General features: G+C 44.5%; 1 protein-coding gene and 1 pseudogene across 1 annotated transcript in view; both read right to left on the bottom strand.

Moving 5' to 3' along the window:
• LOC142473213 (uncharacterized) overlaps window positions 1-10,737 on the bottom strand; it is a 32,439-nt gene extending 21,702 nt beyond the window's left edge. The window contains exons 1-9 of the mRNA XM_075580415.1: window positions 10,267-10,737; window positions 9,068-9,150; window positions 8,563-8,719; window positions 7,606-7,767; window positions 7,381-7,506; window positions 6,846-7,066; window positions 6,565-6,581; window positions 5,857-5,933; window positions 2,371-2,574 (exon numbers count right to left, since the gene is read on the bottom strand). Of these exons, the coding sequence (XP_075436530.1) occupies window positions 2,371-2,574; window positions 5,857-5,933; window positions 6,565-6,581; window positions 6,846-7,066; window positions 7,381-7,506; window positions 7,606-7,767; window positions 8,563-8,719; window positions 9,068-9,150; window positions 10,267-10,701 (1,482 nt within the window). The 5' untranslated portion in view covers window positions 10,702-10,737. The remainder of the gene's footprint in view (window positions 1-2,370; window positions 2,575-5,856; window positions 5,934-6,564; window positions 6,582-6,845; window positions 7,067-7,380; window positions 7,507-7,605; window positions 7,768-8,562; window positions 8,720-9,067; window positions 9,151-10,266) is intronic.
• Window positions 10,738-17,029: 6,292 nt separating this feature from the next.
• On the bottom strand, window positions 17,030-23,920 carry LOC142473066 (keratin, type I cytoskeletal 19-like; annotated as a pseudogene).
• Between the last annotated feature and the right edge of the window lie 2,988 nt (window positions 23,921-26,908).

The following is a 26,908-nucleotide window of genomic DNA, read 5'->3' as shown; positions in this document are numbered from 1 at the left end:
TGCAAGAAATGCAGCCTTGGTTTTAAAAGTCCTGTGGTTATGTGGTTATTAACCCCTTCACTCCTGGACTGGTTGCTGCTGTACTGGAACAAAGTCTTGCATCTTTACATCATGGATTAAAATTCAGGAATCACCCTGGGAAATACCTGGGAAGCCACAGTTATAGACTGGCCAAAGCTATCTTTAACATGTGGATCCAATCCCCTCGTGGGAAAAAAAAACCACGAATAGCCAAGTGACCCACAATTCATAAGACCGGTCAAAAGGGCTGTCCGGTGGGAAAGGCGCATGGGTCAGGTTGACGCCCAGGCCCCTTAGCATACCTGGGCTTCACCCATAACTTGGGGACACTGTGTCTGGTCTCTGTCTGAAAGGTGTCACTAGCCTGACATCTGCTGTGCATCAGTATGCCAGTATTGTATACATTATGGGTCTCTGGGTCTTTTCATAATTGACACTCTTTTAGACAGGGGGACTCTAAATCTGTGGGAGCCTTTTGAGGCTCCATCATAAAAATAATTACAACCCTTTGAGGCTTGGTCATAAAAATACCGAAGCTCATTCACCCATATCACAGCTGGAGGTCCAAGTAATTCCTGCTTGGACTTACAAAAAAATACATCCTGCCTTACATTTAAGATCTGCTATCATGTGTTGTTTAGAGGGTATGGCAAGCAATGCATCTTGTCTTTTACCCTCGCACACAGGGAATGGCCTGCACATGGGGAATAAAAATGGCGGGGACAGGGCAACAACAGTAATGCATGGCAAATCAGGTATTAACCCTTTCCTCCCCGTCACAGTCAGCAGATTTAGTTTTTTATTCTTGACCATACTGTGGGCTCACTGGAGCCATCCTTCATGGACTGTAGTGCCCAGGATTGTCACGCTTCGGTGGCATCCTGGAGGATAGTGACCTTTTTGTGAGTATTTGTCCATTCCTATTTTACTACCTGGACAACCTGCGGATCTTCTGGTACTGAGTAGGTTTGAGGAAAAGGAATCAGGGGAGCGTCAGTGCCTAAGGAAAAAATGTGATACTCGCATAGTGCAATATGTTAACAATACACATACACAGGCAGAGCTCTCATAAGAGCACAGTGAGGCTAGATATTAATGATCACTAAGTATCAGAAATATTAGCTGTGTATGGGCATCTCTAATGACCCATACACACAGGAACATAAATAGGAGGTAGGAATCCAAAAGAGAGACACCAATCCAATACTTAAAAAATGTAGATATTTATCCAGCATTGATAAAAATTGGAGGCTTACAGGATTCCGGAAAGGTAACAGCAAGTTTGTACACATGAAGGTTCACTCGAGTCGCGTTCTCGGGATCTCTGCACGATGCTGCTTCCTCATCCAGTCTCCGACCTGCGCTGCTTCAGGGGGCCGATACGTCACTTCCGGGTTCTTCAACTCGTATTGCGGACGCCACCGGAACTCCACAGCAGGCTCTCTCCCTCTGGATCTCACACGAGGGGTTACGCTCTACTAGTTTCGCCGTACGTAGTGACGGCTTCGTCAGGAGTGATGTTACCCCATAAAGAGATGCTATTTGTAAATAGCATCTCTTTATGGGGTAACATCACTCCTGACGAAGCCGTCACTACGTACGGCGAAACTAGTAGAGCGTAACCCCTCGTGTGAGATCCAGAGGGAGAGAGCCTGCTGTGGAGTTCCGGTGGCGTCCGCAATACGAGTTGAAGAACCCGGAAGTGACGTATCGGCCCCCTGAAGCAGCGCAGGTCGGAGACTGGATGAGGAAGCAGCATCGTGCAGAGATCCCGAGAACGCGACTCGAGTGAACCTTCATGTGTACAAACTTGCTGTTACCTTTCCGGAATCCTGTAAGCCTCCAATTTTTATCAATGCTGGATAAATATCTACATTTTTTAAGTATTGGATTGGTGTCTCTCTTTTGGATTCCTACCTCCTATTTATGTTCCTGTGTGTATGGGTCATTAGAGATGCCCATACACAGCTAATATTTCTGATACTTAGTGATCATTAATATCTAGCCTCACTGTGCTCTTATGAGAGCTCTGCCTGTGTATGTGTATTGTTAACATATTGCACTATGCGAGTATCACATTTTTTCCTTAGGCACTGACGCTCCCCTGATTCCTTTTCCTGTTACTTTGCGGACCGTGAAACAGTCCTTAAGGGTTTGAGTGTCTATTTATCACTTCATGCACTTTATTTTTGATTTATTTTTGATATCACTAGTCACTATATATCACTGCATGGTTTAAGTTGTGTGTTTTTTAGAGTGTATGAGCGCCATCTAGTGTTTTTTTGTATACTGAGTAGGTTTGAGCCAAACTGACCACCAGACACTGGAGTATGGAAACAACCAACACACTGTGTGACAGATCTCCTTCTTACTGAACGTGAACCAGTTGTACAGCGATTGGCGCCCGAAGACTGGGCTGTACACAAACAGGACTACTAGGTGGTCATGTTGGCTGGAGCTCTGGCTCGTGCTCCAGAAAGTATTGGCCGAGTAGAGGCCCAAGGCCCGATTTGGTTTACAGTACAAGGTCAGTCTCACAGCTGTGACCCCGACCTGTCATCAGAAATAGGCTTCCCCATCAACTATTCCATCTGCAAAACCTCCAAGGATCCAAATCAGTGAGCCTTAGGGATTCCGATTTGAATTGAAAAGTGCTGAATGTTATCATTGATACTGTATTCCACTGAAGTCTATGAGACTGCTGATGCTAAGAGCCCCGTGAGACTGACTCAAAGTCAGTGAGAGATAGCAGGTCTGGGAAGATGTTGTGAATGTCAGCTTCTTCGCACACGGACAAGAGCCAACACAGGTTCGATATATTGAGTAATTGATTGATCCACGATACTCGTGATCAGCAAGTGAAAGTCAGGGAGACTCTGGTAGGAGCAGTTCTCACAGAACGCTTGTACTAAATTGCGTACATAGGCTAATATTGGTTTCTAGGCAGATTATTATGATGTCACTTAAGCATTCCCTGTGCACAAGGGGTTACTCCCTCTTCTTAAACTTATAGAATTAAAGGTCACTCAGAACTAGCTCTCTAGCTCTCTAACTGCTACAGAAACAGGATACGCTTAACCACTATTTACTGGGTGTTGGGTCAGAAGGCATGATGCTAAAAATCCCCTTTCAGCAAAACACATTCTTGCAGCAGACACATAAAAACCTGACACAGAAAAACATAATGGACAAAGACAAAATGGAGGCACATAAACAAAATGGATGCCCATCTCTAGAGACCCCTCCAGTCCATATTTTCACAATGTTGATACAGGACCTTCCAGGTAAGGGATGGGATGGGTGGTGGGGTGGGAAAATGTGTTTACTAAGACCATTACTAACAGAAGGAACAGCAGTGAAAAGTAACATGTTGCATGCCCCTGTGGTAGCGAAGGCGTTAGCTTGTCCATACATTCTGTTATTGTGTTCTGGAACGCCTTGTGAAATTTCCCTGTAATCTCCTACTTATTTCTATCTGGCTCCACCATCATTAAACGAATAACTGGTAATTATCGCACACGCACTCCGTTTCGGACTTAATGCCTCCTCCCGAACAGAAGGTCCTGCCCCCACCGCATTGCATCTTGCAAACCTTAAACGTGTTTTTATTGGAAGCATTAGAAGAATAATCCAACTCCCTCTTTGCATTCAGTAGGCCCGGATATCCATGTGTTAAGGTTATTGTTTCCAGACTGTAATAAAGGCACCTAACATAAAACATATGAAACATTTCCACCTAAAATATAAATGCTCTGTACTGGCAGTAAGTCCTGGTACAAGCAGGCCTTGCCAGTAGTTGATATAGGGTTTTCCCCCTCCTTGGTGCTGCACTTGAGTGACAGCAGGATGAAGTGACATCAGGCCTGGGCATGACCAATCATGGGACAGACCTGGTGCCCTCCTCCTGGCTGTACTTAAGGGCAGTGCCGCCCCAAATTCAGTAGTGCCTTTACCCACTTGAGAGGGCCAGGTCACACAGTCGATAGCCTGACCATTGTTCTTCTCTGGTCCTCTTCCCTCTGGGGGGATAATGAGTGTGGACCATACCTCTGCCTCTGTTAGAGATATAGGGAAGAGTTAGGATGGCTGCGGGTGCCCTTGACCTGTAGTGACGGTCCAGGGACCATCCTTCCTGGGTAGCTGAGAGAGACTCCATCAGGCAGAAGCCTGCCTTGTTACTGTGTTGTACAGTGAAGACAATAAACCGTTCCTGTTGTTATATACCTCCTGCCTCGTGCGTGACCTTACTTGGGGGGGGGGGGAGAGGTAAAAGTTCTACCATGGGGAGATCACCTTCAGTTCCTGGAACCTACGGCAGATGGAGGCGCTGCACTGCTAAAGAGATATGTAGTGTATGAACCCCAGAACCCTGGCCCTGTGTCTCCACTACCATCGAAGGGCCCTACTGTTGCCAGCCGGTATATGCACCATACACTGTGGAAATGGCCAAATGTCCCACCGGGTGGGGGAAACACCGTTACACTCCTTTAGATTTCAATTAAATACACTTGAAGAACATACAGTACTGTACATCTGTGTGATATCGGATCGGGAACGGGAATAAGTGACAGGTTGCATTGCAATTAGATTTTTAAGACACCATAACTCGCGAGCGCCGACTAGAGTTTCTGGCCGGTATTGCAGACGGCGCTAAAGTCCAATTTCTGCACTCTTTCAGACCACTGTGGCTCACGCGCAGGAAAGATTGCAGAACTCTCCCGGCAGGGATAGGCATGGCTTATGTTGCCACGCTAGAGAACAGGCAGCTACATCTGTATATGGTCTACATGCCCGTTACCTCATTATGTTTGTGAGCTGTCTTAACCCTTTACGGAACACAATTATTTATAAACAGTGGTGCGCTATTGTCTCTCTTTTTGTTCTTGTCTTTCATATTCCTTTTGCTGAGGAAGTGAAGGTCCATTGATTCGCTTACATATGAAAACGCCTGATTTTTTTTAATTTTATTTTATAGTAACGTGAGTTTATTACCATTACTGAAGCCGGCACACCACCATTTATTCACAGAGCTGCACAGTGCAGGTGTGTTGTTTTATTTCCGGCGGGTTTCTCTTTTCCACGCGTGAGAGTGTTTGCGCTCGGAAGATCCTGCCCCACTACCGTCAACACAAAGTGAAAACAAGTCTTTTTCTAGAGCTGCACCACGCTCAAATTTTGATCATTTTTATACTTTATTTGCACTCACCTGCGTTCATGTATCGCCGTCACTTTAGCAAATACACCCAATTAATTTGCGGTTGTTGTCTGTATGTGAAACAAATGCTACCTGGGAAACCAGAATCCAAATTGGTCCTTAAAAGAGTGCTTTGTATGCCACATTCATGAAAGGTTTTATTATAAAAAATAGATCCTTTTTTTTCTCTTGAATAATGTAAACGTTAGTTAGTAAATAAGCACAGATACTGAGAGACGGGCTATGTTTGGGTTTGTAAGAACATAGAATCCGTAGCACAGAATGATCACACTTGGACCTTATTACATGAACAGCACTGAATAAAAAGTCAGACAAGTCTCATTATGCATGAATGAAGCGCAGAACTTTATTAGATAGGGAAGAATATAGGGGACCTCAGCACTTAGTACAAGAATTTCTACTATGAGGTTATCATCAGCATCAAAAACAGACAGACAGAGAAGTAGGAAGGGATGACTCAATGGAATGAACCATGAATCATCTGCACATGGCGTCTTTCCTTGTTCTATTATATGTTGTCTTTCTCTGGTGACCAGCTCATGTTTAGCGTACGTAGTCATGAGAAGAGAGTTGAGCTGGGTTTTGAGACATTTTTTAGGTTAGTAGCTGGACTGATGTACTTTCTCCCGAGAGGAGACGACCTTCCCATCTACGGTTTCCTCTACGATGGTGCGAACGTTGCGTGAGATTTGAGGAGCTGTGAAGAGAGTAGAACACTGGTTAGACATCACTAAATCGTCTTCTGCCAGAAGATACATTTTCCCTCAGGAGAGGGCATTGTAAGGTGTCTTATGAAAGAAAACTGTTTGGTCAATATGGCCTTGTGGGTTTTTCTAATGGAGAAGTGAAGATGAAGGTTTAAAAGGGACTCAGTTCTATGGCATGGTCAATACAAAAAAGAGATAATGTCCTACTATTTATTGGTGGGAGACATAACATGGGAACATGATCAACATGGACAATTTGTGACCACTTAAACTTATTACATGTCTCTGATATGTGTCATTGACTAACAGCCTAGCAAATGCCTCTTGATTAGTTACCAGAATGCATTGGCTATTGTTAGAACATTACAGAACTAGAAACATAAAGGATTATGTATTAAGATCTGATGGAAAAGGGGCCTTCATTTTATTTCCTTTTGCATCCGTGTTACCTGTGTGATTACATTAATTCTCCCAAACATGGAAAAATCCATTGTAGAAGTAAATCTGTGTAACTGCTGTACAATATAACTATTTTGAAATCTTTTCTAAGAGTAGGCTTGTTCAACTTCAGAGAAAACTAATAATGAAAACAAATAGAGGACGGAAGAAAAATACACTTACTGTCTTTGTACGAGTGGCTGTGGGGGAAAAAAGAAAGACATTAATAGAGTCAGTTTGATTAGTGGTGTACAAATAAACGATTATTGGCATTTTTCTTCATGGAGGATTGTGAATGAAAAGCCAGAGGGGTTATTATGCAGAACAATGATATCATTCTCCAGCAAACACAATGCAGACCTCAGAAATGTCTGAGAAATGAACTGATTTGTAGAGTTGTAGGAGTCTCAAGACTTATCACCTTTGGCAAGTCACTTTGACCCATACTAAGTGGTTCTACTTACTGGGCGTCTTCACCCTCCAGCAGGCGCCTGTAGGTGGCAATTTCCTGCTCCAGACGGCTCTTCGCGTCCAGGAGGAGTTTGTGCTCATAGCTTTGACGTTCCATGTCTGATCGCAATTCGGCAAGCTGAGCCTCTACACAACCTATCATCTCCTGTAGCTGTGAGAGCTGGAGGCAGTACCGGCCTTCTGTCTCTGCCAAGGAATTCTCCAGTGCTGATTTCTGCAATGGAGAAGAAGACAGGTATAGGATGGTGCCAGTATCAGCCACTTCTTCCGCAGTCTTATCAATAATTGGGAAGAAAGGACACAAAGACCACGAGCACACACCTACATTTCAGGTTAATTACTGCTTCTCAAGAAAGCATAATGAAACCCTAGCGATTGACAATGATCCTTAATGCACTTACAATTACTCCTAGGTTCTCACCAACTGAGAGATATTCCGGGCAGAAATGTCCCTCTTCCTATGATAACGTTCACAATATGTCTGTGTTTATACTGTATATTATATATGATATTGCTGAAGGATCTCACCGTGCTCAGTTGAGCCTGCAGCTCAATCTCCAAACCCTGGAGGGTGCGTCTCAGGTTGGTGATCTCATTCTTGCCGGACTGGATCTGTTCACCATGGCTTGAGACTTCCTTGTTCAGTTGTTCCATCTAAAAAGGAAGATGAAGATTGAGATGGCTCTTCTAAGGCACATACATCTTTACAACACAATGCCAAATAGTCAGGAAGAAAGCACCGTGATGTCCCACCTTGTTAAGGTACCAGGCTTCAACTTCCTTGCGATTCTTATCAGCCAGGACTTCGTATTGGTCTCTCATGTCAGCCAGAATCTTGCTTAGGTCCACAGTGGGAGCCGCGTTCATCTCCACACTCACATGGCCACCAACTTGTCCACGCAGAGCATTCATTTCCTGCAAAACAAACCGAGTCCCGTGGCTTGGTTACCTAATATACATTTGAATGATGCTACAATCTTCGCTCTATTCATAATCACACATGACATGAGTCATGGCCTATTCTAGGTATTGTTGGGTTTAGCCGTTACAATTTGGTCTCCAATACTATTTCCTATTCTTTCAAGCTCTACATGATGGTTAAACGTCAAATTATGGGTCTTTGTTCTTATCTAAGTAGGAAAGAGAAGTAACACTAAGGTTAAGACGCAGTAATTAGACGATTACTTTGAGATTTAAGCTCTGAGCTACCCGGAGTAAGTCATATGATTTATTTCAAGATATATTGTGCTTGCATTGTTCTACTATATATATAATATTCAGATGTTTAAATATTTAAGTGACCCCCAAATATGTGACTTGTGGGTGTCCAATAGCTTGCCCTTAATTGTTGCACCTATAATTACTCTTGTCAAACGTCCTCACATTGTTCTGCAGTACATATCTGGTTTTCACCAGATGTTTGAATAGTTAGGTGACCCCCAAATATGTGACTTGTGGGTGTCTAATAGCTTGCCATTAATTATAATTACTCTTGCCAAAAAGTCCTCACCTTGGATTATTTATCTCTATATTGCAGAACTGTCTAATTCCTAGGGGCTTAATGTTTTCTCGTCACACTTTGCTTCACCTCCTGAACATATTGTGCTGATGTATTTTGCCAAGCTCTGTATCCTCACATCCCTTAAGATTCCACCCCAATAGCATCTCTGTATTGCATGCTGACCTATGCAAAACACAACTTGACCTAACCTCTATGTGGTTCTTCTTCAGATAAGTCAGCTCCTCTGTCAGGCTTTCAACCTGGACCTCCAGGTCAGACCTGGTTAGGGTCAGCTCATCCAGGACTCTGCGCAGGCCATTGATGTCACCCTCTACATTCATACGGACGGACAGCTCTGTCTCATACCTTAATGGAGAAAGGTGGGTAAAGGCCTGGTTTGTATTCATATGAAGATCTGCTCATCCATGCAATAAACTATTTGAACTGCACACCAAGTAGATCTACCATGCACATACACATGTATGTAAACACCCGTTCACACTCAAAGGCCCCAATTCAACATGCTGTGAAGCTGCTTCTCCATGTCAGAGAAGACCATTAATGCTGGTGTTGCATTTCAGTGCTTTCTAATGAATAATAGGCAGCCTTTTTGTGGGGAGACTGTTCTGCTCGGGGTGAGGATGACTTCCAGTTCATACCACTGAATAGCATTATGTCTTTTTTAATCAATCTAACTAAGGTCTGAGTTCTTACTTGGTTCTGAAGTCATCTGCTGCCAGCTTGGCGTTATCAATCTGCAGAACGGTGCTTGCATTGCCCATGGTAGAATGGAGGATCTAGGAATTGGAGAAACCCACACACATTACCCGGGGCTTTACAGGAAGGGGGTTACTGGTATACATGGTCAAATAAATATCTCCCCCTCCTCACAGACTGACTCCCATTGACCCTGATAGGAGCTGAAAGAGTAAGTATGCATTGCATGCCAGATACTTATCCTTTATTTTTATTTTCAGTATATTGATCCAGAGGAAGGCAAACAAAAAACCCCAGTGACACATTATCTAATGATGTCTCATAAGGGGGAAAATTAAATTCCTTCCTGACTCCAATAATGGCAATCAAATTCTTCCCTGGATCAACGTCCTTCCCATGTTTACTTATTTGGTATATCCCTGTATACCTTTCCTTTCTAAAAAGATGTCCAACCTTTATTTGAAGATATCTATTGTATCTGCCATCACAGTCTCCATGGAGAATGAACCCCACATTGTAACTGCCCTTACTGTAAAGAACCCTTTCCTTTGTTGCTGGTGAAATCTCCTTTCCTCTAACCTTAAGGGATGACCCTGTGTCATTAGTACTGCCCTCGGGATGAATAGTTGTTATTAAAGCTCCTTGTATTGTCCCTGAATATACTTGTGAATAATTATTATATCCCTTCTGAGATGCCTCTTTTCTAATGTGAACAAATTTACTTTTAGCCTCTCCTTATAAGTCCCATTTTTATCAATTTGGTGGCTCTTCTCTTCAGTTTTTCTAGTTCCATCTTTTTAATGGAGTGGTGCCCAAAACTATGCTTCATATTGAAAGTATGGTCTTTCTAATGCAATTTATACAGTGGCATAATTATGTTTACTTCCCTTCCATGCATTCCCCATCTAATGCAAGATAAGATCTTATTTGCCTTTGCAGCTTCTGCCTGACATTGGGCACTATTGATAAGACAGCTGTTTACAAGCACTCTTAAATCCTTCTCCATCAATGATTGACATAATGTGCCCCATTTAATTTGGAAGACGCCGATTTATGCTTCTATCCTAAATCCATAACCTTACAGTTATTTGTGTTAAACCTCATCTGCCATTTGCATATATTAGTATAAATGATGTATATTATATGTATATAGGGAAGGATGTATGGTTCCCGTTTACTGATCATCTTCTTCTTACCTTGTTGCGGAGTTCCTCAATCACCTTGTAGTAGTTGCTGTAGTCAGCGGCCGGGGCGGGTCCATGAGTCTGGTACCATTCTCGGATCTGAATCTCCAGCTGGGCATTTGACTGCTCCAGGGAGCGCACCTTGTCCAGGTATGAGGCCAGGCGGTCATTCAGATTCTGCATGGTCTGCTTCTCACCTCCTCCCAGAAGACCATCCCCACCACCAGCCCCTCCAAGGCTACAGCTAGAGCTATAACCCCCGCCATAGCTAGATCCGTAGTTCTCACTTAAAGCCCCACCTATCCCACTGGAAACCAGCCTACTGGTGGAGAGGGAGATACCACCACCACCATGGATGCTTGATGCCCTGTGTCCATAACCACCCAAGCCCTGGCCCTTTGAGGATCCTGAAGAGGAAGTGGTCTGCCTGACGCTGTATGAGGACATGGTGTAATCACAAAGCCTGTCTATCTAAGTGCCACCAAGAAGATGTGATAGTTGAGTGTATGGAATCTTCTGCCTTTATACTGAGGGATTTGGGTGTGAGTTCCTCTGACGGATTGGTACTTTAGCAAAATCATTAGCTTTGAAAGACATGTCACGATTTATGAGATTACCTCCAATTTTAATTACCTCATTAGTCTGGGAAAGTAACTCAGAAATGTCTCACTGCCCCCCCTTTCTGTTTTTCCAATCAACGCTCATACACAAAGAGCTTTCACTCAGCTGGGTGGTGGTATTGTGTGCATGTGCCGCGTTGGTTCCTAAAACAAAAGGTTTAATTCACACGGAGTCAGGGAGGCTCCCATCCCCAGGCTATGCTTTTGACATTCCTCATCACTTATCCAGGTAAGAAGGATGCTGTCACTTACACCTCCTCCCTACTCTAAAAATGCATTGGTACTGTACGGTGAAATCTGCGCACTTGTGTTGTTCCAGAGAACAAGCCCTGTCTTAGTCTTTTTATTAATGCCGTTTTATTAACCCTTTGGCTGAGTAGGGCCTGTGTCGGTAGGGGAAACCTGGCACGCAAATTGCAGGTTAAGCCCACTGGTTACCCCTGTCCATCAAGATGTCTGCCTATGTTTTAGGCTCATTCGACCATTTTACTAGTAGCCAAAATGTATTCCTGTGTTTTCCCAATGTACGCAGTTTATTCGCCGTGTGTATTTTACTGTTGGCTATTTATAAGACTTCGTTGTGTGGTGCGCTGGTAATGTACTCCATCCTGTCAGCACACAATGAAGTCTGGTCCAGTAATCTAATTTGGGCTAGGAGGAGTGCTTGGGAATCTTGGGGAAGGGGGATAGGCGGGTACTCAGGTCGGGGGAACATGTACTTTAAAAGCGGAGCCTTTGTTCATCCCTAACTCTTAGGCATCTATCTCTGCGGGAGAAATCAGGCTGAAACTGGGAGCCGAGGCCTAGCCCGGCCGGCTCAATTCCCATTGGTCAGTTTGAATCTCCCGCTCTCCTTAAGCCCACTTGTGGGGACTGTCTAGACTCTAGAGCACTGTCATCTCCCTAGGCCGTTCTTGGCCAGTCTCTAGCGAGCACGCACTTTTTGATTGACGCTCAAAGACAATCCCTTCGCTGAATGGTCGGCACCAGGTCTTCTGTGGTTTCAGGTTGAGGCTGGGAAAGTAGGTAAGCCAATGCCGATCAGAGCTTCACCGATATTCTTTGGTTCATGGCTAGCCTTGGTGTCAGAGACTAGGGGAAGATTTGAACCTGTAAGCGAGTGGCTAACATCCCAAGGTATTGGGGTCCTCTGAGGTGGACTCGTTATGAAAGGCATCCTGGGTAAGCCAGCTACGGCTGTGCCCAGCACCTAGTGAGCTAGGATTCCCCCCGCAACCCTCTCTTTGGTGAGTTTAAGCCTGTATATGTGCATTGTGTTGCTCTTATGGGGTCCGGCCGATATAAACTCAGTTTATTTTGTTCTGTTTAGTGCTGACGATCCCAGAGGGGGACATTGAGACAGGTGGCCATTTTGTTTGCATCAGATACCTGGTGATAAAAGGGTGAGGTTTAGGTCAAACATTTGTGAGAGGATGTGGAGGATGGTCTGTCAGTTTCTATGAAGTTTATTATGATGGGCAGAGGCCCAGGGACCAGTATAATAACGGTTAAGGGAGGTCCCTGGCTCCTGTCCATCCTTCCCTTGGGTTCATGTGGACACCAGACTCCGTAGCCGGGGTTGCCACCTCTCCGGGTTTCACCCGGAGACTCCGGGTTTGGCAGCCCCTTCTCCGGGCTCCGGGTTTGTCCCTGAAATCTCCGGGTGGGCGGGTTGTTGCAGACAGGGCAGCACAGTAAGTGAGTTCGCATTGCTACATCACTCACACATCCTCTGCATTTCTCACGGGACTATCTGTGTGCACTTCACTGCCTACTACATCCGGGTCACAGCCCTATGCTCTACTGCACATGCTCACAGGTAGGGGATCATGGGAGTTGTAGTTTTTATTAGACAAGATCGATTGGCACATAAGCAACACAGTAACATTCTTAGAAACCCTGCTAGAGAACACACACCACCCCCATGTATCTTATCTCCTCTCTCCCTTCTCCCCCCTCTCTCTTCTCTCCCCCCCTCTCTCTCTCTTCTCCTCCCCCCTCTCTCTCTCTCTTCTCCTCCCCCCTCTCTCTTCTCCTCCCCCCTCTCTCTCTCTCTTCTCCTCCCCCCCTCTCTCTCTTCTCCCCCCTCTCTCTCTTCTCCCCCTCTCTCTCTTCTCTCCTCCCCTCTCTCTCTCTTCTCCCTCTCTCTCTCCCTCCCTCCCTCCCTCTCTCCCTCCCTCCCTCTCTCTCTTCTCTCTCTCTCCCTCTCTCTCTCTTCTCCTCTCTCTCTCTCTTCTCCTCTCCCTCTCTCTTCTCCTCTCTCTCTCTCTTCTCCTCTCTCTCTCTCTTCTCCTCCCTCTCCCTCTCCCTCTCTCCCTCTCCCTCCCTCCCTCTCTCCCTCCCTCCCTCCCTCTCTTCTCTCTCTCTCTCTCTTCTCCTCTCTCTCTCTCTTCTCCTCTCTCTTCTCCCCCCCTCTCTCTCTTCTCTCCTCCCCTCTCTCTCTTCTCTCCTCCCCTCTCTCTCTCTTCTCTCCTCCCCTCTCTCTCTCTTCTCTCCTCCCCTCTCTCTCTTCTCCCCCTCTCTCTCTTCTCCTCCCCTCCCTCTCTCTCCCCCCCTCTCCCTTCTCCCCCCCCCTCTCCCTTCTCCCCCCCCTCTCCCTTCTCCCCCCCCTCTCCCTTCTCCCCCCCCTCTCCCTTCTCCCCCCCTCTCCCTTCTCCCCCCCTCTCTCTTCTCTCCCCCCTCTCTCTTCTCTTCCCCCCCTCTCTCTTCTCCTCCCCCCCTCTCTCTTCTCCTCCCCCCTCTCTCTTCTCCTCCCCCCCTCTCTCTTCTCCTCCCCCCCTCTCTCTCTTCTCCTCCCCCCCTCTCTCTCTTCTCATCCCCCCTCTCTCTCTCTCTCTCTTCTCCTCCCCCCTCTCTCTCTCTTCTCCCCCCTCTCTTTCTCTTCTCCTCCCCCCTCTCTTTCTCTTCTCCTCCCCCCCTCTCTCTCTCTCTTCTCCTCTCTCTCTCTCTTCTCCTCCCCCTCTCTCTCTCTCTCTTCTCCTCCCCCCCTCTCTCTTCTCCTCCCCCCTCTCTCTTCTCCTCCCCCCCTCTCTCTTCTCCTCCCCCCCTCTCTCTCTTCTCCTCCCCCCCTCTCTCTCTTCTCCTCCCCCCTCTCTCTCTCTTCTCCTCCCCCCTCTCTTTCTCTTCTCCTCCCCCCTCTCTTTCTCTTCTCCTCCCCCCCTCTCTCTCTCTCTTCTCCTCTCTCTCTCTCTTCTCCTCCCCCTCTCTCTCTCTCTCTTCTCCTCCCCCCTCTCTCTCTCTTCTCCTCCCCCCCTCTCTCTCTTCTCCACCCTCTCTCTCTTCTCTCCTCCCCTCTCTCTCTCTTCTCTCCTCCCCTCTCTCTCTCTTCTCCCCCTCTCTATCTTCTCCTCCCCCTCCCTCTCTCTCTCTCTCTTCTCCACCCTCTCTCTTCTCCCCCCTCTCTCTCTTCTCTCCTCCCCTCTCTCTCTCTTCTCCCCCTCTCTCTCTTCTCCCCCCCCTCCCTCTCTCTCTCTCTTCTCCTCCCCCCCTCTCTCTCTCTCTTCTCCTCCCCCCCCCTCTCTCTCTCTCTCTTCTCCCCCTCTCTCTCTTTACAGTAAAGCTGCTTCAGTTCCTCCCTTTTGATAGCAATGAGGTAACCTTGTCTTTATTAAATTAACTCAAGTAAAGTTAACTGAGGTAAACACTGTAATAAATTAATATTGATCAGTGACGACTCTGTTTGCAACAATTGTCATCAGCGTGTTATAAATAATAGAAATGATGTAAGGTATAATTCCATATACCATTAACGCAGCAATAGTGCCAGCAATAGCAGTCTCCCGCCATCTCCCCCTGCAACTACTCTCAATATGGCTCCATGGCGTCAAATGGCGCTGCGTTGCCATGCCAACGGGAACGTCACGTGACGTAACAGCATCACGTGATGCTCGTTGCCATGACAATAAGACGCCACATGATGTCACGACGTCATGCGGTGCCACGTTGTCATGGCGACTTGACGCCGCGTGACGTTACATAGCATCCCGTTGTCATGGCAACACAGTGTCATTTAAAAAAAAAAAATCTCCGGGTTGACCGTCAGTCGAAGGTGGCAACCCTGTCCGTAGCTACCTGGTTTTAATGTACTTTGTAACCCCTTCACACCCTATAATATTAACTCCTTTATTCCTGTTGATTAAATGTACTAAAGCATAACAATGTGCTTTGTGTAACAGTAAAGCAGAGCCAAAGTCTCTGCACATGCGGGGCTGAGAAACCCTATCCTGCCCGTCCAGAGAGAGTGGCCACTGCTGGGCCTAGAGGGAGTGGTCCCTGGACAAAGACGATGGTGTCCAGGGGCGGACAACAGGCTGGAGGGAGCATCCATCTGAAAAGCAGAGAAAATGGCTTCCTCCCAGCGGCGCTAGCCCAGCGAGAGATATCCTGTTGGCTGGGGGAAGCCATTGCCAAGTCCCTCTGGCAAGTGCTGCTCCCATTGGCCCATTTAAATTTCCCTCCACGTGACCTTTAACTTCCTAAGCCCGTCCCCAGCCCTGATTGGTCAATGCAGGCGTGCTCCTGATTGGTCCATGAGTAGCATCCGCACGGTGATTGGTGCCAAATGATTTTTAACAGACATCAATTCCTGTGATTTGATGCCGGTCCTGTTGGGTACCCGGGGGTGCAACAATTGGGCAGCTCTGTGAATAAATGGGGGCGTGTTGGCTTCAGTAAACTCACATTACTGTCAAATAAATCAGGTGTTTTCATATGTAACGGAATGAATGGATCTTCACTTCCTCGGCAAAAGGAATATAAAAGAGAGAAAAAATATATAGAAAATAGTGCGAGGCTGTCTATAAATAATTGTGTGCAAGAAAGGGATCATACAACTCACAAACATAGTGAGGTAACAGGCGTGTAGATCACATAGGATCCCGGGAATCCAGGAAGCGGGGAAGGTGGTCGGGATCATGAAAAGTAGCTGAAGCCGGCAGCAGTGGCAGCAGCGTGCATCCCTGTGCCCAGGACAGGAGTGTGCAAACCAGTCCTGGTTGCAGGTAGGTGATGTCGGAGGCTGCAGGGGCTGATGGTAGTTTAGGATGCTGTGTCTCCAAAGATAACGATTTCAGTCCAAAATGTTCTCTGTACTCCTGTGCAGTGTGCTCTAGTCCAATACGGATAGCAATCAATGGGGAATATATATATATGTATGGTGTAAATACCTATAAGAAAAAAGGAGACTTTTGGTATACATCCTTTGATCAAATAATGCCAAGCCTGCTAACCACGTCAAGGTAAGTCTCTTTAGCAGGTCCCTACGCTAAATAAGGACCTGCTAAAGAGACTTACCTTGACGTGGTTAGCAGGCTTGGCATTATTTGATCAAAGGATGTATACCAAAAGTCTCCTTTTTTCTTATAGGTATTTACACCATACATATATATATATTCCCCATTGATTGCTATCCCTATGGGAGAAGCGCAGGGATTCACTTTCTGTTTTGCACATTTGTATGGCCATTTCCTTCACTAGCTGCATGCTCTTTACATGGAGAAGCGCAGTGATTATATTTGTTTTACTCTAGTCCAATACACCAGTGCTGAAGAGGTGAAGATCCATTGATTCGCTTATATATGAAAACGCCTGATTTCTTTTTTACATTTGAGTTCACTACCATTACTGAAGCCGACACACCACCATTTATTCACAGAGCTGCACACTCGAGGTTTGTTGTTTTCTCTTTTCCACGCGTGAGAGTGTTTGCGCTCGGAAGATCCTCCCCCGCACTACCATCCACACAAAGTGAAAACAAGTCTTTTTCTAGAGCTGCACCACGCTCAAATTTTGATCATTTGTATCCTTTTTTTGCGCTCGCCAGCGTTAATTTATCACCGTCACTTTAGCAAACACACAAAATGAATTTGCGCTTCTTGTTTTGGATGGGTAAAACAAATGCTGCCGGGGAAATCAGAAGCCAAAGAGGCTATTAAAAGAGTCCTTTGTATGCCACATTCACAACAGGTTAATGATTATTATAAAATTAGATCCTTTTTCTCTTGAATAATGTAAACGTTAGTTAGTAAATAAGTACAGATACTGAGAGACGGGCTATGTTTGGGTTTGTAAGTACATATAATCAGTAGCACAGAACCATCACACTTGGACCTTATTACATGAACAGCACTGAATGAAAAGTCAGACAAGTCTCAATATGCATGAATGAAGCGCAGAACTTTATTAGATAAGGAAGAATATAGGGGACCTCAGCACTTAGTACAATCATTTCTACTATGAGGTTATCATCAGCATCAAAAACAGACAGACAGAGAAGTAGGAAGGGATGACTCAATGGACTGAACCATGAACAATCTAGAGCGCGTCTTTCCTTGTTCTATTATATGTTGTCTTCCTCTGGTGACCAGCTCATGTTTAGCGTACGTAGTCATGAGAAGAGAGTTGTGCTGGGTTTTGAGACACCTTTTAGGTTAGTAGCTGGACTGTTGAACGTTCTCCCGAGAGGAGATGACCTTCCCGTCTACGGTTTCCTCTACGATGGTGCGAACGTTGCGTGAGATTTGAGGAGCTGTGAAGACAGGAGAACACTGGTTAGATATTCCGGGACAAAATTACTAAGTCGTCTTCTGCCAGAAGATACATTTTTCCTCAGGAAGAGGCATTGTAAGGTGTCGTATGCAGAAAACTGCAGGGTAAATATGGCCTTCTGTGCTCTTTTAATTAAGAAGGGAAGATTAAGGTTTAAAAGGGACTCTGTTCTATGGCATGGGCAAAACATACAGTAAGAGAGATGATTATTGTCCTACTATTTATTGGTGGGAGACATACAACAACAAAAAGAGGTACATGAGAATGTTACCAGGTAGCGTTAGGACCTGCAAATTGGTCATGCCTTGATGTTGGCTGCACGCTTATAACGCTTTGGCCAAAGGGTTTAACTAAATGACCCTTACTTATGAGCAGATTAGCACTGAAGTATTGTACTATGTGTTGGGTCACTTTGGATGTTGCGCTGGGCATTTCTGTTTTTGTTGAGACATAATATGGGAACATGATCAGCATGGACAGTTTGTGACCACTTAAACCTATTACATGTCTCTAATATGTGTCATTGACTAACAGACTAGCACATGTCTCCTGATTAGTTACCAGAATGCATTGGCTATTGTTAGAACATTACACAACTGGAAGCATAAAGGATTATGTATTACGGTCTGATGGAATTTTTTTCCCCTTTTGCATCCGTGTTACCTGTGTGATTACATTAATTTATCCCAAACATGGAAAAATTAATTGTAGAAGTAAATCTGTGTAACTGCTGTACAATATAACTATTTGGAAATCTTTTCTAAGAGTAGGTTTGTTCAACTTCAGAGAAAACTAATAAAGGAAACAAAGAGGACGGAAGAAAAATACACTTACCGTAGGACTTCCTGTGGGAGGGGGAAAAAAGAAAGAAATTAATATTGTCACTCTCAATCGTGGTGTGCAAATATTGGCATTTTTATATATGGAGGATTGTGAAAGAAAAGCCAGAGGGGTTATCATGCAGAACAATGATATAATTCTCCAGCAAACACAATGCAGACCTCAGAAATGTCTGAGGAGAAGAACTAATTTGTAGAGTTGTAGGAGCTACTGGTATATGGGCACTAGTCTTGAAACTGGAAGATCCTGTCTCAAGGCTTATCACCTTTGGCATGTCACTGTGGCCCATATTTACTCGTGTCTTTCATTACCGGAAGGTGTCTTATGGAGTTATGCTTTTCAGGGCAGTCGTGTATTATGCCTGGGTTAGCATTGCTTATACTGCCCCTAATGTTGTTATTCTCTAGGGAGAAACATTGGGAATTTGGAAGTGTATAGGTAAACCTAACATCATTACGCAATGCAGCATAGTTTCAAAATGGAGCTACGTTTCCTCTTGAAGAGACACCTATGACGGTGGTGAGAACTGGTCCTCATCACTCCAGTTATGGTTCTACTTACTGGTCTTCACCCTCCAGCAGGCGTCTGTAGGTGGCAATTTCCTGCTCCAGGCGGGTCTTCACGTCCAGGAGGATTTTGTACTCATAGCTTTGACGTTCCATGTCTGATCGCATATCGGCAAGCTGAGCCTCTACACCGCCTATCATCTCCTGTAGCTGTGAGAGCTGGACGCAGTACCGGCCTTCTGTCTCTGCCAAGGTGCCCTCCAGTGCTGATTTCTGCAATGGAGAAGAAGACAGGTATAGGATGGTGCCAGTATCAGCCACTTCTTCTGCAGTCTTATCAATAATTGGGAAGAAAGGACACAAAGATACAACACGCGCACACTTACATTCCAGTTAAATTACTGCTTCTCAAGTGAGCGTAAAGAAACACTAAGGATTACACCAGCCCCTAGATATTGACAATGATCCTTAATGCACTTACAATTATTCTTAGGCTCTCACCAACTGAAAGATCTTCAGGGCAAAAATGTCCTTCCTATGATAACGTTCATATATGGTGCACACAATGTGTCTGTTTATACTGTATATTATACTGTATATGATATTGCTGAAGGACCTCACCATGCTCAGTTGAGTCTGCAGCTCAATCTCTAAGCCCTGGAGAGTACGTCTGAGGTTGGTGACCTCACTCTTGCTGGACTGGATCTATTCACCCAGGCTTGAGACTTCCTTGTTCAGTTGGTCTGTCTGAAAGGGGAAATAAAGATTGAGGAGGCTCTTCTAAGGCACATACATCTTAACAATGCAAGGCCAAAAATCCAAGAAGAAAGCACCATGATGTCCCACCTTGTTAAGGTACCAGGCTTCAACTTCCTTGCGATTCTTATCAGCCAGGACTTCGTATTGGTCTCTCATGTCAGCCAGAATCTTGCTCAGGTCCACAGTGGGAGCAGCATTCATCTCCACATTCACGTGGCCACCAGCTTGTCCACGCAGACAATTCATTTCCTGCAAAACAAACAGAGCCCCGTGGTTTGGTTACCTAATATACATTTGAAGGATGCTACAATCTTCTCTAATGGTATTCACACATGACATGAATTATACGAGTCTTGGTCTATTCTAGGTATTGTTGGGTTTAGCAGTTACAATTTGGACTCCAATATTATTTCCTATTCAATTAAGCTCTACATGATGGTTAAACGTCTAATTATGGGTCTTTGATCATGTTATCTAAGTAGGAAAGAGAAGTATCACGAAGGTTAAGACGCAGTAATTAGATGATTACTTGGATCTTTAAGCTCTGAGCTACCCAGAGTAAGACATATTAAATAGTTTAAGATGTATTGTGCTTGCGTTGTTCTGCAGTATATATCTGGTTTACATCAGATGTTTGAATATTTAAGTGACCCCTAAATATGTGAATTGTGGGTGTCCAATAGCTTGCCATTAATTATTGCACCTATAATTACTCTTGCCAATAAGTCCTCACATTGGTGTATCTATCTCTATATTGCAGAACTGTCCAAATCCTAGGGAGGTAATGTATTCTCGTCAAACTTTTCTTTACCTCCAGAACATATTGTGCTGATGTACTTTACCAAGCTCTGTATCCTCACATCTCTTAAGACTCAACCCGAGACCATCTCTTGATTTTATGCTGCCCGCCCTATGCAATACACAACTTGACCTACCTCTTCATGGTTCTTCTTCAGATAAGTCAGCTCCTCCGTCAGGCTTTCAATCTGGATCTCCAAGTCAGACCTGGTTAGGGTCAGCTCATCCAGGACTCTGCGCAGGCCATTGATGTCACCCTCCACACTCACACGGAGGGAATGCTCAGTCTCATACCTTGATGGAGAAAGGTTGACCAAGGCCTTGTTATTATTGACCCACTCTGTATACATACGAAGATCTGCTCCTCCATTTCCCCAATAAACAATTTGAACTGCATGCCAAGTAGATCTACCATGCACATATGCATATAAGTAAACACCTGTTCAAGATCAAAGGCCCCAATTCAACATGCTGTGAAGCTGCTTCTCCATGTCAGAGAAGACCATTAATGCTGGTGGTGCATTTCAGTGCCTCCTAATGCATTTTTGTGGGGAGACTGTTCTGCTCGGGGTAAGGATGACTTCCAGCGCATACCACTGAATAGCATTATATCTTTTTTTATAAATCTAACTAAGGTCTGAGTTCTTACTTGGTTCTGAAGTCATCTGCTGCCAGCTTGGCGTTATCAATCTGCAGAACGATGCTTGCATTGTCCATGGTAGAATGGAGGATCTAGGAATTGGAGAAACCCACACACATTACCCGGGGCTTTACAGGAATGGGGGTTACTGGTTTACATGCTCAAATAAACATCTCCCCCTCCTCACAGGCTGACTCCCATTAATCCTGATAGGAGCTGAAAGAGTAAGTAAGCATTGCATGTTCGTCCATCGCCAAAGCGCAGGAAGGAAATTAATTAGAACATATCTGAGAGCCAAGATTTCACTGCATGTGAGCTCAGTGGCTATGTATATAAGGTCAGCGGCTCTGTATATAACAGAATAGCATTTATAGTATTTAAACGTACAGTTATTAGTTACTATGCTCCCAATGGGTGAGAGGAATATAACACGACATTGGAGAAGCTATTGAAGTATAATGTCGATGATAAGCCTGTAATATTCTGCAGCTGAGAGGTTGCATTTAATACCTTTACTCCTCATACAGAATGGGAATTGTGCGTCTAGTAGAATAGAGTTACCTTGTACATCCTTTAATATACAGACTGTAAGAGGAGACCCTTATTCTATTGGTGATGTTACCTTATCAGCCTTACACTTTGTTGATACCATCATGCACGTCGTCTTTTGCTTATTGATTTGTCATGTGATTGTCAGCCAATTACATGATGATGTCACAGCTATAACTGTATTCATTAAGGCATGGAGGGGTTAAGCAGACGTACAGTATACAGCAGATGATCAGATGGGCGGGGTGAGTGTAAGCAGGAAGGCCTTACAAGGATATATTCCACGACGGAGCCTACTGGTGGCGGTCTGGCGATCTGTTGGTGCATGAGCTTGCTCATACAACGCTTTTTATCTTGTGGCACATTGTGAGTTTGCCTTTGTCTTAGTTCATGTCATTAAAACCTTGTCCTCAGATTTTGCACTAGGATCGGGCGCTTCTTTCTCTTTTCGTTTTTCTAATAGGTACTTTCTGGGAGTTTGTTGAACTCAAGGAAGAAGCTGCCAGGATCCACATACATCTATATCAAGGTTCACCCGCAATTGGGTTATAGAGCATTTAATAGATCTGATCCACGAACTTTGGACATTATTTTATCATATATATTTTTTTTAACATCATTTTTATATTTTAAGTGTTTTTTTTACCATTTAGGTTTTTATCATCCCACAACAATATATAGCCACCTTCGTTTCTATTACCACTACACATGTTTTCACATTGCTATTGCTTCATTGAGAGTATTTTATTAATCATCTGTGGGGGTTTTTTGGTGATCATAATCATTAAGCGCTGTCTATTCATTTATTATCTTTATATATATATATATAGCTCTACTGATACCTCTACATATATATATATATATATATATATATATATATATATATATACATATATATGTGTATATATATATATATATATATATATAGTTAAAAAAATACATATGTCATTAAAATTTCACCTATGCTAATTTTAGATTCTTATCTAATGTTTGTATTAATAGTATATTGATCCAGAGGAAGGCAAAAGTGAAACCCAGTGAAAAATCATCCAATGATATCTCCCAGGAGGAAAATTAATTTCCTTCCTGACACCAATAATGGCAATGGCAATAATGGCAATAATGGCAATAATGGCAATTACTTATTTGGTATGTCCCTGTATACCATCCCTTTTTAAAAAAACTGTCCAACCTTTTTTTAAAGATATCTATTGTATCTGCCATCACAGTCTCCATGGGTAATGAATCCCAAACTGTAACAGCCTTTACTGTAAAGAACACTTTTCGTTGTTGCTGGTGCAATCTCCTTTTCTCCAATCTTAACGGATGACCCCGAGTCCTTTGTACTGCCCGTGGGATGAATAGTTCTTTTGAAAGCTCCTTGTATTGTCCCCAAACATATTTGTGAATTGTTATCATATCTGAGATGCCTCTTTTCTAATGTAAACAAATTAAATTTAGCCTCTCCTTATGTCAGACTTTCCATCCACTTTATGAATTTGGGGGCTCATCTTTTCAGTTTTTCTAGTTCCATAATCTCTTTTTTATGGAGTGGTGCCCAAAACTGTACTCCATATTCAAAGTGTGGTCTTACTAATGCTTTATACAGTGGCATAATTATGCTTACTTCCCTTCCATGTATTCCCCATCTAATGCAAGATAAGATCTTATTTGCCTTTACAGCTACTGCCTGACATTGGGCACTATTGCTAAGCCAGCTGTCTACAAGCACTGCTAAATCCTTATATATAATAATATAATAATATATATATATAGATGATCAGTCAGTTTTGATAGTTAGGGATATATAATAGACATATGGGGTATTTTGCAGGAACATAAGTGTATACCAGTACATGAGGGATGAGGCAGGGATGTATATTATATGTATATAGGGAAGGATGTATGGTCCCTGTTTACTGAGCATCTTCTTTTTACCTTGTTGCGGAGTTCCTCAATGACCTTGTAGTAGTGGCTGTAGTCAGCAGCCGGGGTGGGTCCATGATCCTGGTACCATTCTCGGATCTGAATCTCCAGCTGGGCATTCGACTTCTCCAGGGAGCGCACCTTGTCCAGGTATGAGGCCAGACGGTCATTCAGATTCTGCATGGTCTGCTTCTCACCTCCTCCCAGAAGACCATCCCCACCGCCAACCCCTCCTCCATAGCTACTGCTAGAACTATAACCCCCGCCATAGCTAGATCCATAGTTCTCACCTGAAGCACCACCTATCCCACAGGAAACCAGCCTACTAGTGGAGAGGGAGATACCACTACCACCATGGATGCTTGATGCCCTGTGTCCATAACCACCCATGCCCTGGCCCTTTGAGGATCCTGAAGAGGAAGTGGTCTGCCTAACGCTGTATGAGGACATGGTGTAATTACAAAGCCTGTCTATCTAAGTGCCACCAAAGAGATGTGCTTGTTTAGTGTCTTGAATCCTCTGCCTTTATACTGAGGGATGTGGGTGTGAGTTCCTCTGAAGGATTGGTACTTTAGCAAAGTCATCAGCTTTGTAATACGTGATAAGATTTATGAGATTACCTCTAGTTTTCATTACCTCATTAGTCTGGAAAAATAACCAAGAAATGTCTCTTGCCCCCCCGCCCCCCTCTCCCCCTCTGTCTTTTTCCAATCAACATGCTTACACAAAGAGCTATCTCTCATCTGGGGGGTGGTATTATCTAAATGTGCTGCATTGGTTCCTAATAAGGTTTGATTCACACCGAGTAAGGGAGGCTCCCATCCCCAGGCTATGCTTTTGACATTCCTATTTACTTATCCAGGTAAGAAGGATGCTGTCACTTACACCTCCTCCCTACTCTGAAAATGCATTGGTACTGTACGGTGAAATCTGAGCACTTGTGTTGTTCCAGAGAACAAGCCCTGTCTTAGTCTTTTATTAATGCCATTATATTAACCCTTTGGCTGAGTAGGTAAGGGAAACCTGGCACGCATATTTCAAGTTAAGCCCGCTGATTATCCCTGCCCGTCAAGATGGCTGCCTATGTTTTAGGCTCATATGACTATCTTATTGTAGCCCAAATGGCTGACAAAATGTATTCCTGTGTTTTCCCAATGTACGCAGTTTATTCCCAATGTGTATTTTACTGTTGGCTATTTATAAGACTCCATTGTGGTGCGCTGGTAATCTACTCCATCCGGTCAGCACACAATGGAGTCTGGTCCTGTAATTTAATTTGGGCTAGGTGAAGTGCTTGGTAATACTGGGGAAGTGGGGAGGGACAGGTACGCAGGTCGGGGGAACATGTACTTCCAAAGCGCAGCCTTTGTTCATCCCCAACTCTTAGACATCTATCTCTGTGGGAGAAATCAGGCTGAAAGTTGGTCAGTTTGAATTACCCATTCTCTTTAAGCCCACCTGTGGCGGCTTTCTAAAGTGCTGTCACCTCCCTTGTCCCTGATTGGCTGGTCTCTGGCGAGCCCTCAATCTCTGATTGACGACCTCAGACAATCTCTTCACAGATCGGTCGGCACCAGGTCTTCCATGGATTCAGGTGGAGGCTGGGAAAGTAGGTAAGCCAATGCCAATCAGAGCTCCACAGATATTATTTGGTTCATGGCTAGCCTTGGTTTCAGAGTCTAGTGGGAGATTTGAACCTGTAAGCGAGCGACAATCCTCCCAAGGTACTGGGATCCTCTGAGTCTGACTGGTCGTGGAAGACATCCTGGGTAAGCCAGCTACGGCTGTGCCCATCACCTAGTGAGCTAGGATCCCCTCCGTATCCCTCTCTCTGGTGAGTTTAAGCCTGTATTTGTGCATTGTGTTGCTCCTGTGGGATCGGCCGAAATAAACTCTGTTTACTTAGTTCTGCCTAGTGCTGGCGATCCCAGAGGGGGACATTGAGACAGGTGGCCATTTGTTTGCATCAGATACCTGGTGATAAAAGGGTGAGGTTTGGGTCAAACGTTTGTGAAAGGTTATGGAGGATGGTCTGTCAGTTTCTATGAAGTTTATTGTGATGGACAGGGGCCAAGAGACCAGTATAATAACGGTAAAGCTCCGGTCCCTGGCTCCTGTCCATCCTTCCCTGAGGTTCATCTGGACACCAGACTCCAGAGATTTTAATGTACCTTGTAACCCCTTCATACCCAATATTTATGACCATGTGCACAAAGCGCTGATATGCCGTACGACGCTTCTGGACTAGTCACATGAACGCTTAGAAAGTTACTTTGTACATGCGCCTCGATACAATAATATGTGGGGTCATTTCCCCCTGTTTTGCCCAATAACCGTCCGTTACTTGTTTCTGGAGTGGTTTAGAGAGAAGGAGTTACAAAGATCACATAATAGAATAAAATGTACATTATTCTGCATCTCTGCCAAGTCTGACTCGGACGTGATTAGCACATCAAGCGCATAAGCCGTGTAAAAGTGCGTAAGCCATTCGATGCCATGCAGGCAACTTTAGATGAAAGCCTATGAATGAAAAGTTGAAGAGTATATAGGAGTTATAAATACAGTACAGGGAATTCTGAGGCTGAACATACTTGTGCTGTCTCCATCTCTCCATTCCTCCCCTTATCCTTCTCCTCTGTTACTATGGGCCTCATGCAGAGAGCATAGAATTTTCAAATTGGCGAATTTCATAAAAAGTAGCTTTTTTGGAGAGTTTTATTCTCCATATGCAGAAAGTGCGAATTCTGCTATGTTTAACATGGATGCGTGTGGCGAGTTTGAATGGGAAAGATGCGCGCTTCAGAAATGTGAAAAAAAAAATCGCTGCTTTTTTTTCCCCTTTGCTATAGGCGGCGAGCGCCATTTTATTGCCAACTTTTCCTGGCGCGGCAAAAATGAGAAAATCGCGCCATTTCTCTGGCGCGAACAGCCGCTACATGCCGTTCGTACCTCTCTGCATTTGGAGAGTTTTAAAAATGGCGAGATGGAGGTTCTCGCCAGCCGCGAGGCGAGTTTTAGCAATAGAAAAAACAAAATGGCGCGTTTTTCGTAACTCGCCATTTTCTGCCGGTTTCTGCGCGAAATTGTACAAAAAATGGCGAATTTTGAAATAACGATGCTCTCTGCATGAGGCCCTATGTGTTTCTGGCCCAGAGCTCTCTCTCTCTCTCTCTCTCTCTCTCTCTCTCTCTCTCCTTCTCTCCTTCTCTCCTTCTCTCTCTCTCTCTCTCTCTCTCTTCTTTCTTTTCTTTCTCTTCTCTCTTTCTCTTCTCTCTTTCTCTTCTCTCTTTCTCTTCTCTCTTTCTCTTCTCTCTTTCTCTTCTCTTCTTTCTCTTCTCTCTTTCTCTTCTCTCTTTCTCTTCTCTCTTTCCTCTTTCTCTTCTCTCTCTCTCTCTCTCTCTCTCTCTCTCTCTCTCTCCTCTTCCCCGTCCCCTGGGCAGTGTTTCCTGTTTTTCCCTCATGGTCAGGGT

The sequence above is a fragment of the Ascaphus truei genome, chromosome 23, assembly GCF_040206685.1.
Source record: "Ascaphus truei isolate aAscTru1 chromosome 23, aAscTru1.hap1, whole genome shotgun sequence".
NCBI lineage: Eukaryota > Metazoa > Chordata > Amphibia > Anura > Ascaphidae > Ascaphus > Ascaphus truei.
Note: the sequence above shows the minus strand (reverse complement) of the source record. Positions and strands in the feature narration are given on the sequence as shown.